General features: G+C 36.2%; 1 protein-coding gene across 1 annotated transcript; it reads right to left on the reverse strand.

The window, feature by feature from the left end:
• Positions 1 to 9,754: 9,754 nt before the first annotated feature.
• Positions 9,755 to 13,296, reverse strand: LOC122588502 (probable trehalose-phosphate phosphatase J). Its single transcript, XM_043760634.1, has 8 exons — positions 12,905 to 13,296; positions 12,038 to 12,343; positions 11,839 to 11,895; positions 11,123 to 11,302; positions 10,887 to 10,956; positions 10,695 to 10,765; positions 10,466 to 10,558; positions 9,755 to 10,124 (listed from the first exon to the last, which is right to left on the reverse strand). The coding sequence occupies exons 1-8, from the start codon at positions 13,169 to 13,171 to the stop codon at positions 10,056 to 10,058; spliced, it is 1,113 nt and encodes a 370-aa protein (XP_043616569.1). The 5' UTR covers positions 13,172 to 13,296; the 3' UTR covers positions 9,755 to 10,055.
• Positions 13,297 to 13,836: the final 540 nt, after the last annotated feature.

Raw genomic sequence — 13,836 nt, forward strand, 5'->3', positions numbered from 1 at the left:
AGAATGGTTACCAAGTTTTAATCAGCACCACAAAGAAGGAAAGAATGGATGCTGACGAGCATTAAACAATTTTTGGCAAATTGTCAGCCATCAACGGATTTTATATGTCTTTACCAGCAGCCGTTTGCTGCTGGACTAGATAGGGACTTTCAGCACCCTATTGCTTTTATTATGCTTTTTCCCAAAGCATCAGGGATCAACGGATTTTAGATGTCTTTACCAGCAGCCGTTTGCTGCTGGACTAGATAGGGACTTTCAGCACCCTATTACTTTTGTTATGCTTTTTCCCAAAGCATCAGGGATCAACAGATTTTAGATGTCTTTAACAGCAGCCGTTTGCTGCTGGACTAGATAGGGACTTTCAGCACCCTATTACTTTTGTTATGCTTTTTCCCAAAGCATCAAGGATCAACGGATTTTAGATGTCTTTACCAGCAGCCGTTTGCTGCTGGACTAGATGAAGACTTGTGGCTCTTCATTGCCTTGTAATGTAGCAAGTAAGACACACTTGAACTTGTTGGAAGATCTTGATAAGAGTCAAGAGATTTTAACTTACAAAAGATATGTAAGTTAAGTAGCAGAATTACCATTTACCATTCTCAACCTGCTGACGAGATCCTTGAATCTCTTTTCATCTAAAGGTTTAGTGAAGATGTCAGCCAGTTGATCATCAGTGGGGATGAAGTAGATTTCAACATCCCCCTTCATGACATGATCATGAATGAAGTGATACCTAATGTCAATATGCTTAGTTTTGGAATGCTGAACAGGATTATGTGTGATGGCAATAGCACTAGTGTTGTCACACATAATTGGGATTTTAGAAAAATTTAAGTCATAGTCAGCAAGTTGGTTTTTCATCCAGAGGACTTGTGCACAACAACTTGCTGCTGACACATACTCTGCTCAGCAGTGGAGATGGAAAATGTATGCTGTTTCTTACAAGACCAACTAGTCAGCCTTCCCCCCAACAGTTGATATCCACCACTGGTACTTTTCCTATCTAACATGCATCCAGCATAGTCAGAATCAGAGTATGCAACTAAGTCAAAGTTAGAATCTTTGGGATACCAAAGACCTAGAGAGGAAGTCCCTTTGAGATATTTAAAAATTCTCTTGACAGCAAGTAAGTGAGACTCCCTTGGGGATGCTTGATATCTTGCACAAAGGCAAGTAGCAAACATAATGTCTGGATGACTCGCTGTGAGATACATTAGCGAGCCTATCATCCCACGATAGAAAGTGAGGTTCACATGCTTACCATCAAGGTCAGCATGGAGATTGTTTGGAGGAGACATAGGAGTACGCTTAGTAGTGATATTAGACATATCAAATTTAGCCAGCATGTCTCGTATGTATTTTTCTTGGTTTATAAAAATGCATCAGGAAGTTGACGAATTTGTAGACCAAGGAAGAAGGTCAGCTCACCCATCATACTCATTTCAAAGTGAGAAGACATTAGTGAGCTAAACTTATTACAAAGTTTCTTGCTGGAGGATCGAAATATAATGTCATCGACATATATTTGTACATATAAGACATGAGCACCCTTTCTATAAATAAAAAGGGTGTTGTTTATAGATCCTCGCTGAAACTCATGAGAAAGAAGAAATTCATAAAGAGTGTCGTACCAAGCTCTGGGAGCTTGTTTAAGACCATATAATGCCTTATTAAGACGACAAACATGGTTTGGCTTGGTTAGATCTTCAAAACCAGGTGGCTGCTCCACATAAACTTCCTCATCGAGTTTTCAATTTAAGAAAGCACTCTTTACATCCATTTGATATACAGTGAAGTTTCGATAAGCAGCATGTGCCAAGAATAAGCGTATTGCTTCAAGTCTGGCCACTGGAGCAAAGGTTACGTATAACAACACCATCTTCGTCCATTTTATTTCTATAAACCCGTTTTGTTCCAATGGGTTCTTTGCCAGGAGGAAGAGGAACTAAGAACCAGAAATGCTGTCTTTGAAATTGTGTTAGTTCTTCTTGCATGGCAGCAACCCATGATGGGTCAACCATAGCCTCTCCAATATTCTTAGGAGTGATCATTGTTAAGAAATTTACATATAGACATGTATTTCTAGTCGCTGATCGTGTCACAATGCCCTGCTGAGGATCACCAATTACTTGGTGAGCAGGATGACTTGAAGTCCATTTAAGTGTTAGAACACTTGATGAACCCAGAAGAGTTGCAGCGGAAGATATTTGTATGGGATCAGCAGGAGAAGGATAAGAGGAGAGATCAATGGTTATTGAAGGTTCAACTTGAGTTTGATCAGCGGAGCCATTTAACTAACTGAGTTATCATTAATGATGGGGTCATCAGCAGACTCCAGGTCTTCAGCATTAGCTGAAGCATCATGAAATTCTTCATCAGCAGAGTCATCAACTTGCACATCACCAGCCAGTGATCTAGGTTTGGCTGATGCAGCATGGATTGATCTTATATAGGCTCAACTGGCTCAATCGTATAGATATGAGCAGCAACTTGCTCCAGCTCAGGGTCTGTTGAACTGTCCTCAGTGAGTTGCTGATCAAGAGGCGGTGAGCAAGAAGCATCAACAAATGAGTCAACATCCTCCATAGGAGGATTAGTGAACTCATTGAAGATCTCTTTAGTAAAAGATGACTGGATATCTTTAAGAGCAGATGAGCTTTCATCAAAAGTGACATGAATAGATTCATCCACTTTTTGAAGACGAGTATTAAATACTCTAAAAGCTTTGCTGATGGCAGAATACCAACAAAGTAACCATCATCAGCTTTAGGATCAAATTTGCCAAGATGATCCTCATTATTTAGAATAAAGACAGGACAGCCAAATACATGGAACTATTTGATTTGAGGTTTCTTACCTCTCAACACTTCATATGTTTTCTTGTCATGTCTTTTGACAATGAGACAGCGGTTTTGAGTGTGACAAGCAGTGTTGACTGCTTCAGCCCAAAATCGACTGGGAAGAGAGGACTCACTAAGCATTGTACGTGCTGCCTCAATGAGAGTTCTATTTCTCCTTTCAGCAACACCATTTTGCTCAAGAGTTCTAGTAGAAGAGAACTTTTGTGAGATCCCTTGATCAGCACAAAAAGATTCAAGAGTGTGGTTTATAAACTCAATGCCATGATCACTTCTGAGTTCTTTAACCCTTATGCTGTTGAGATTTTCCATTTTCTTAATGAATTTGATAATTTCATCAGCAGCATCACTCTTAGAATTAAGAAAAATTGTCCAAGTGTATCGTGAATATTCATCCACAATTACTAAAGTGTATTTACTACCCTTTAGACTTTGGATATTCACTGGACCAAAAAGGTCCATGTGAAGAAGATGAAAACAACTCTTAATAGAATTGGCTTGTTTTGTTTTGAATGTAGCTCTTTGGCATTTGCCTTTTGTTACAAGCACCACAGAGTCTATCTTTTTCAAAGGAAAGAGGAAGAAGACCACGAACAAGGTTCTTTTTGGCCAGTGAGTTTATGGTTTTAAAGTTCACATGCGACATACGCTTGTGCCATAACCAATTTAACTCGGATGCTGACTTAGCAAAGAAACAATTCTCACTATTAGTCTTGATAGGAGTGAAGTCTACAAGATATACATCTCGTTTTCTAGGTGCTACCAAGACGACTTCCTTGTTGATGTTTACTACAGTGCCTTGATGTTTATCAAGGATTACTTTGTAGTCAGCATCACACAGTTGACTTATGCTGATGAGATTATGTTTTAATCCATTTACATAAGCAACTTTTGAGAATTTTATGAGGCCATTAGGAAGAAGACCATACCCTTCAGTCTGTCCAATTGAGTTATCACCAAACACCACTGAAGGACCAGGTGCTTCTGTATAGTTATCCAGCAGGGACTTAGAGCCAGTCATGTGTTTTGAACAACCGCTGTCCAAATACCACACTCCTTTTCCCAGCGAGCCCTGCATGGACGTAACAAAAGGATTTAGGCGAGTTCGCTTTGTTCAACCATGGTCATGTCAGCAGGATTAACTAGAGGTACTTCCGAGGAGGTAGTTGGCTCTTTAGAGAGAGCCTCCTCAAGAGTAGTATGATTTCCCACAGAGACAAGACCAAAGGTGTTATCATCTTCATTGAAAGGCATTATGTTAGTTTCATTGCTACGAAGATATGCATAGCTGCTCACTACCTCAGGAGCACTATACTCAACTAGCATTGAAGGTTGCCCCCAAGCATTTGAAATAATCCTTTGAGAATGGGGAAGTTTAATGCGCTGAGCAGCAATCTATTCAGCGATGTTTACATTAGTGATAGAAGAGGTGTCACTGAGTACAGGTTTAGTAGAAAGGTTCTCACTGAACCTAGTAGAAGAAGATGTTTCAGCAGATATAGAGGTGTTTGATTGAACAACCCCTGGGGCATCTCTTGAGCTGACTGAGTCACATTCAGAGACAACATGTCCTCTGCTGCTACAAAGATAGCATTTTTTGTCAGAGGGGTTGCCTTTTTGATTCTGAATGAAGAAGTCCCTCAGCTGAGAAGAGAGGGTCATTCACTCGCTGAGTAAGCTCATTTATTTAAGGAGAGGAGGAAGATGAAGCCTTGCACTTTTGCTTAGACTTTGATTTACTCCTTTGTCTAAGTTTAGGAGGGGGCAATTGAGGAACAGGACCAAGGATGGACTCACCATGATGATTTTGAAGATTTTGAGGTCCTATAATAATGGTCTATGCTTGCTTTCCAGTAGGATAGGAAGAAGAGGAACCCTGCTGTGACTGATTCACTCTGTTTGGAGTGATGGGTCTGGTTTGACGATTTGGAGTCATTGACCTCATTTGCCTATGAGGTAAGTACTCCATGTTCGACACAGAGGATTGACTATGCTGAGTAGGAATTTGTCCTCTTTGTGGAGTAGTGGGTCTCATTTGCTAATGTGGCGAATGTCCCCGCTGAGGAGTTATAGGCCTAACTTGCTGATGTGGCAAGTGTCCTCGCTAAGGAGTGGTAGACCTATTTTGTGAAGGCAGTATTCCCTTTTTAGGAGTGTTATGCCTTAGATTGGATTTTAGAGGCATAGATTGAGATGCCATATGAGTTTGAACATTAACAGGTACAACCTTAGTGGGAAGTACTTGTTGATGTCTTGCATCAGCGAACCTAACTCGTCTATTCATTAGACGATCATGTCCAGTCATTAGATTAGCATGAGTAGGTTCCAGCTAAGAAGAAGATTAAGCACTAGAATGTTGCTGAACGACCTGATTAACTCGCTGAGGAGTACCATAGTCATAGGGAGCAGCAATAGTGCTTCTTTTAAAGGGCTCAGCACCTTTTACAGATAGTCGCTAAGGAGCAATGGGTACATATCCATTACTTGAAATATCCCCTTAAAGGTTCTAGGTGGAGAATGTTGAATTCTCCCTTCATGTGGCATCATGCCAACTATGGGAAGATGAGAGAACATGTCATAAGTACTGGTTGAGGGACTGGTACTTTTAACATTAGAGGAAGAGGGCACACTGGTGGAAGATGTAGCCTTAGAATCCATCTCAGTATCGTAGTCATTTTGTCCCTTGACAAAATACCACTTTTTCATCTCTTCAGGAGAGACGGAAGCTAAAGAGGGTGTAGGAATAGAGATTTCAGGCTTTACATCATCATTAAATGAGTCAGCAATTGAGGCAGCAGCATCAAAATTGCCACCAATCACTGCTTGTACTTGATCACGGACTTTTTCACTCAAACATTGATGATGAAATTTGGAAGCCTTTGACCAGGAGGTCACAATCTTCTTCAGATTAGAAACTTCAGCCTTGAGAGTTTCATTCTCAAGTTGGAGTTTCTGAGTCATTAACTCATGAGATTGAAGTTCAATATGAACATTTTTCAATTTCATAAGTTTTTTAGATTTTTCACTTAACTCTACTCCAACAGAGTTAAGTTTAGATTGGAGTTCAGCACGTAGACTTTCTATGAACTGAAGATCACAAGACAAAGACTCAATAATTTTGGTCTTGTCATGACCAGAAGAGGAGGTAAGAAGAGAGTGTACCTTTTTAACAGTGACGTTTACCCACTGACTAGAGGAGACTTGATCCTTTGTCAGAGCATCACTGTCAGCAAGTGTCATAAGGCACATGGCATCAACATAATCGTCATCATCAGAATCATCTGAGTCAGCCCAATCATGTTCTTCAGCAACTAGTCCTTTTGCTGGAATTTTGGCATCCTCTGTTTCAGCCACCTTTGCCTTCAGCTGATAGTATTTGTTCCTGTATTCATCAGCAGATTTAGAAGGATTAGGTTCAGGAGCTGCTGGAGTGGGAATAGAGACTCTGCACTCCTTCTGGTAGTGGCCTTTTCTGCCACACCTCCAGCATTCTTCCTGTGATTTATCCACAGGAGGTTTGAGGGGAGCAACCGTTTTGCGATTGTTCCACCTTCTGGAGTATTTTCTACCAGCAACAAGGGCAAAGCCCATAAATCATTAAACAAGTCTTGTTTCTCTTCATCATCCAGCTCATCAATGAGAGTTTGAATAGGTGCTGGAAGATTTGAAATACTGGTACCATCATAGAGATCGATGGGCTCAGTAGAAACAAGAGCTATAGGGTCAGAAATAGGATGGGAGGATATGCTGACAGAAGAAGAAGAAGAGCCAGCATGTCTTTTGGCATCAGGAGAGGCTCAAATATTTTGAGCCAATGCTCTCTCTTCAAATTGAAGAGTACCAAAGAGTTCTTCAAGATCAAAATCTTGAATTTTCTTCGTTGTACGAAGAGTTTGTCTTAAGTTTTGCCACTTAAGAGGAAGAAAGTCGATGAATTTATGGCATACTTCAAAATTATCATGAGTAATGCCAACATTAGTCATATCATTGAGCAACCCTTTAAAGCGAGTATAGGTGCTCTCAAGACTTTCATCAGGAAGAGAGAAGAAGTTTTCATAAGCACGTTTCAAATCAATTTTCTTGATTTTGATGAGGTCAGCAGATCCTTCATAGGTGCTGACCAATCTATCCCATACTTCTTTTGAAGAGGGATACTTGATGACCAGCTTCATGATTTCAGTGGGAAGAGTGACAATAATCATGTTTTTCAGCCTAGAATCAAGATTTACCAGCTTTCTTTCTTCATATGTCCATTGAACCTCTAGTTTAACCAGGCCAGTGACTATCTCAGGAGCTTCAGGTGTAGCTCCTGGAGTCCTTTGGACATACATCGGCACATATGGACCCTCAGTTAATATAGTCATTAAATAGGGTTCCACACCAGAGATGTGAATAAGCATTCTTTCCTTCCAAGACCCAAAATCATTGGGCTCGAATTTAGGAGGTGTCGACACATAACCAAAGTCACGTGTGTTCACAAGGCTGGGAACAGAAGACATGTTCTTGTTTTAGAAAAAAATTTCAAGAAAAGTAAAAGAACAGAAATTTTTTAATGTAAACACAAGGAGGCAAACAGATCTTGTTCCAATGATTTAGGAACGGTGGCTCTGATACCACTTGATGGTCCACGAATGCACAACTTATGTTATATTTAAATTAGACAAGAAAGTAAACAGGAAGATAAATAACAAGAACAACGACAAGTTCAATTGTAATGAATCAATGCAAGTATAATCATATGTATCATTGATTAAACGATGAATACATGGTCGATCTTACAAACTTGACTTACAAAAATACAAATGAACAAGGTAATTGCTAAGTCTAGACACACTATAAACTTGAACAATTATAAGTGACACACACTTTCAAGGTGACTAACACACTTGATACAATGCGGTTGTGTTGCTTTATATAGAGGAAGAATTAGAGCAACACAGCCTTTCTTTGATGGTGATAGATGGTGGTTGTCGACGTTCCATTGGCTCCTTGTACTTTTAAGCAAGAGCCCTTGTCTTCTTTACCAAGATGGGTATGAGAGAGAAGACCCAAGTTTTGGTCCCAACATGTACCCTTACCAAGTAAGGTATGTTACAATTGGAAGTACCACCATGTGACTCTTGTCTTCATATGGTTTGAATACTTCCCGCCATGACAAACATTTGGTCAGCATACACCCCACTAAAGAGAGTCACTGGACTCGCTGAAGACTTGCTGATGATATATGCCAGCGAGCAAGTCTGGTCAGCGAATCCAAGACTCAACAAAAATATATGAACGTATGAGGTTGTACTGCCAAAGCATAACTCTGTAACCCTAACTTAAAGAAACTGGATCCTAAATCTCTTACTTGTTTCTTTATCGGTTAATAGTTTTATTGTCTTTCCTACTCTACTAGCATTATTGACACGCAGTATGTCACATTTCATGAGAACTAAGAGTCAATGGGAGCACGACAAATCATAACTTAAGATTTGCAGGAAGTACAAGAAGCAGGGGGAACCACTCGTCGGTTATTATTACTCCTCCGATAACTCCTCTTGTACCCAACGCTGCTCCTAATATCACTGATCCACCTTCTCCTAATCAAAATCAAAAACCTAATCCTCCTAATTAGGATACTACAAATGTTAAAGCATCTTATTAATAATGTTAAAGCATCTTCATTACTAAACCTGAAAATCAACTCATGAGATTATCTAGGTCACATCTTCATTAATAATGTTAAAGCATCTTATTGATACGTTTTTCACATTTAGTCACTAAACTTCAAAATTTGCATATTATATACTAAATTTGCCACTTTTTTTCACTTTTGGTCATTGCGTTAACTTGGTTACCTTTCCTCCATTAAATTGGCCAAATTTGTTACTTTTTTTTTTCCCACTTTTCATCATTTCCATTTATTCCATTATTAAAAGTGATAATCGACCTAACTTCAGATCCTAGATATTGTTTTAGTCGAATGAAAATACATTTTTTTATGTTTACAGTTTATTACTTTATTGATTATAAAATAGTTTGATTAGATGTAATAATTGATTTTCTTTTTGAACGATGATAAAATAACTGTTAGTTGAAAATTTTATTTATAAAGTTAGTTTTTTTTGGTGCCGCTGTTTGAATTTTTTAGTCTTCTTATTTTTACTTTAACCATAAATATTTTTGTTTGTGTTATATAAATTTATATAGTTTCCCTTAATTCATTTTATTAACTATTGCTAAACTATAATAAATATAAGATATTGTAACAGTTATCCAGAGTAACGTGTTCTAGATTTATTTTTCTCTAAATAATCGATAACGACTTATGATTTAACCGTAAATTTTTTTGTTTGTGTTATATCAATTTGTAATAAATTATATAAATGGATTGAGTTTTGAATGTATTTTTCAGCGATTATCACTTTTAATAATGGAATAAATGAAAAAGACGAAAACTGAAAAAAAGACTAACGAATCTGGACAAGTTAACGGAAAAAAGGTAACAAAGTTGACGTGGTGACCAAAAATGAAAAATAAGTCACAAGTTTAGTGTATAATTTGCGATTTTTAATGTTTAGTGACTGAAAGTAAAAAACATGTCAAGTCCAGGGACCAAAAGTGTAACTTACCCTTAAAAAAAGTGCGTTGTATAATTTTTCATGAAACTAATACAGTTCTTATATATTAATAGTAGATAGATCATAGATGTGACATTTTGGTGGTTTCCAAGGTAATAGTGGGAGGAAGTGGTATAACTTTGGAGGAAACATGAAAAACTTCAAGCGAGTGTAACTAAACAAGCTACTCCATGATAGTTCAACTTTGGAGTGTATGTTATCCAATAATTGTATATGTGTGTTCTTTGATGTGACTTATCAATCCGGAAAATGTGACAACAAGAAGAGCACAAATTGAAGTAAAACAAAACCGGTTATATATCATTTGACACCTTGCAAAATACAACTTATCTTCCCATATTACAAAGAGGGTTAGAAGATGTACAATAGCCAACTAGAAAGGAAGAAAACAAAAAGCAAAAAACCAAAACGACCATTAGCCTTAGCTATCCTAGTTTTTTTTTTATCCGTCTTGTCCACATTTCTATTTTTGTTCGGACAAGAATGAATATATTTACTTATGTACATACGCAATAACCATAATATTAATCTTCCATATACGAATTTCTGTTATTATTCTTGACCCATTGATGCATCAAAATCTCCTTCTCATTGTACTTGGACGTCGCTTCCAATCAACTAGGCGTTGCAAAAACTCCATCACCTGTACAAATTCGCAATCGTAGAGTTAACTAATTGATCACACAACAAAGAGTTCAGATTCAGCCACACGGCCACGAAATTTGTAAAAGCTAAAGCTTCCAACACTTAAAGTGATTTCTCCATATAGGAAAAAAGGTAGACAAACCAACTAGTTATAAAAATAATGCAAGTATTAGATATGGGGTGATACATATGATGATCTCAATTAGCTTTTTATCATTATACCATTAGCGGCCACTGAGATAATCTATGTTCTAAAAGAGTTCCTTTATGTAAAAAATGAACAACTTTGCAATAAAAAATATACATATAAAAAGAGACAGAATATATATAGATACTTGCCTCGGATGGTTCCTGCAAAGAATAAGATGCATTTGTGTCCTTTGGAATTTTGGACACAAGAATCCCAAAACCTTGTCCTCTTTCTCTTAGTACCTATAATATGTACCGATTATATATACATCACTAATTAGTACTTCACTACAAATATATTCCACTTTACAAAAGTGAATCAAACTTTTTATTACCATCAAACGTTCAAAAATTTCAAGAATTTTGTTCTTAAACTAACCTTGAAGGCATCTTCATCGGTACGATCATCTCCAATGTAAATAGGGAACACATCGGTACAATTGGCGTAACCTGGACACATAAACGTACCCATCAAGCGTGTCAATTACGCGTATGTTAAGTTTTTTAATTAACTAATTAACACAAGTATTTATATATGATTAGACTTAATATGATACAAAACCACACGTACCAAGAGACTCCAACAAAAACTCAAGCGCCTTCCCTTTGTCCCATTTTATTGTGGGCCGGATCTCTAACACCTAAAGGCAAAATAATTCATGATAAACGAAGTTCAACGTAAGTTGTGTGATTAAAAAGAAAATATTCTAAAATACAATTTTCCTCTCTCGAGGTTACAGATTCAAATCCAGACATTGACGTTTAATTACTTACTAGTATGAAGCAAACTAACGACGAATAACTAACCTTTCTTCCTTGAGATAAACGAAGCTTGGGGTAATCTTTAAGAACTGATCTCACTTGTGCAGCTAATTCACTCCATTTCTTTTCATCCACACATCGAAAATGGACAGACAAACAAAATTTATTATTTTCCACTTTTGCCCCTTCTGTTGATTTTGTTTTCTCCATTAGCAACCCATATACCTGAAAATTAACATCCACTTTAATATTTTACTTATAAAAAAGACCAATGGACACGATATCAGTTTCACTATATAACTCGGTGTTCAAAGATTCAAACACTGTCATCCTAACTATAAATTGGTGTTAAATCTAACAATTACCCCCAACAAACATGTTTTCATTACAATATTTGAAAATATACATTTAATAATTGTGTAAGAAATATCAATTTATACATCTTAGCTTTTCTTTTTGGTATAAAATAATATGAACCAAAAGTTATTAAATTTTGCTTTTGATATTTAATATCAAGTCAAATTTGATGTGAAGTGAGAAAATATTTGAAGTTGCATTAACTACAACCAATTTATATAGCTCATTGAAAATGACAATTTTTCTTCACGAAGCACTTGTTGAATTTTTGACCAAATATAAAATTAAAACATACCAGATATGTCTTTCATTTTTAAAGTGATCTCATTCTCTTTCTTTATTATCAATAGTGATTTTTTATGTAAAAGAATCCTATAAATTTTTTTAAAAAGAAACAAACAAACCTCATCAATCATGGGTAGATATTCACTTGCTGGTTGACAAAGAACACTTGGAGGACTCTGAAAAGTAACAACAAAAATAAAACTTTATAAATAACTAACCCAAAATACACAAAAAGAAATAAAATATATGAGTAAATGTTCATTAGTACAGATTAAAAACAAAAAGGAAAATAAAAATAAAAATAAAGGTGAGACTTACTTTGTTGTACTTGGAACCTTTAGATGGGCCTCTAATATCCATACCATGACTTCCAGCATAATACAACTCTGCTAATTTAACAAAACTATAAACTTTATCTCTACATCTTCCACTAACAATTGCAGTAGGAAAACATCCAGCTAGTTTTCTCACAGTTGCTCTCATAGCATCAGACATGTAAGCTTGATCTGGGTCATCAACTATTGGTGATAGTGTCCCATCATAGTCTAGAAACATCACTATTTGTTTCCCTTTTGATGCATTTGTTATCTCATCAAATACTTCCAAAGCTGATGGATGCCTATCCTGTTATTACACCAAGACATTTACATCTATCAACTACTATTTTTTTCTATCTAATATAAAAAAATGTATATAGTTATATATAACTATATAATATAATATTTGGATTTAGCTAAAAGTATCTTTTATTTGTTCCATACATAAATATAAACCATCCTACTACATTCAAAAGTATCATATAACTTTTTTAAATGTATTTCTATATATTATTTTCCTATATACTCACTCGAGATTTGCTAACTTTTTCACAATATACATTTAATACTTATTAATTCAGTCTAAAACTTGCCATTATTCTATTTTGTGGTTTGTATCTGTAACATGCAAATGTGGTGAGGGGCTATGCCCATCTATACATGCAGAGCAAATCCTTTTAAAAAGTTATATCGGGTATCAATCATTTATCCGCTCTGACCTTCAAAAGAAATTCAGCCTAAAACTTACATTGAATATGAAATCTCATAACAATAAATAACTAAATATTAAAACATGTTTCAAAGGCAAAAGTTTAGAAAACCCATAAAACCCAATAATAATAAATCATAGATACAAAAAATAACTAACCATCCATGAGGATTGATCTTGAGAAAGATTTCTAATAGAAGTAGGAGAAGAAGCTCTCATAGATTCAACCCATGAATTAATCCTCATACCACCATTGATTTCAAGATTCTCAAGAAGCTTTTTCTTCGAAACCGTTATATATTTTCCAGGCATCAAAGGGGGTTTCTTCACATCCGCCCTGAATAACGATTTCGGTATCACGGCGGCGACCGTCATATCCATGCCGCCGGATTTCACATCACCAACCATCACCTTTTGTTTAGTCATTCTTTTTCTTCTTTCTTTCTTTTACAAATAATGCGGAATATATGACAAACAGATATATATATATATACGAAAATATATATATGTATTTATGGAGAGAATAAGAGAGAGCAAGAAAACTCTGTTTTGGTGTGAAGGATAGTAGGGTTAGTTTTGCTTTGCTTTATAGTTGCAACCGGATACTAACAGACGAATTTTTGGTGGGCCCCGGTATTATAAATATTTTAGCTTTTTCTATATATTTTTTTTCCCCCAATTTTCCTATTCATTTAATTGCTTGTATTATGCTTTTCAAAGGTGAAGATGGGGGCCCATATGATTAACTGATATTCTTGAAAGAAAATGAGGTTTTCATTCACCATCAAGGCACCAATCTTAATCACTACGAGTATTTTGTTTAAGCTTTACGAACATGGTACACGTGCAATGGTACGATAATGATAGTGACAATGATGTGGTTTCATCAACAGATGGTGATAGAGGTGGTGACCGTTGGTAGCGACAGATGCGTCAAGTGGTGTAGGCATTTGATATAAAGATATTTGATTTAAAAGAATAACGGATATCTTTTAGAAGATGATGTAATGATTGTGTAAGTTAATTCGGATAAAATGGTAATTTCGTATGTTTCAAAAATTTAAACTTTACATAGTAGTATAATTTTTAAA

The sequence above is a fragment of the Erigeron canadensis genome, chromosome 2 (genome assembly GCF_010389155.1).
Source record: "Erigeron canadensis isolate Cc75 chromosome 2, C_canadensis_v1, whole genome shotgun sequence".
NCBI lineage: Eukaryota > Viridiplantae > Streptophyta > Magnoliopsida > Asterales > Asteraceae > Erigeron > Erigeron canadensis.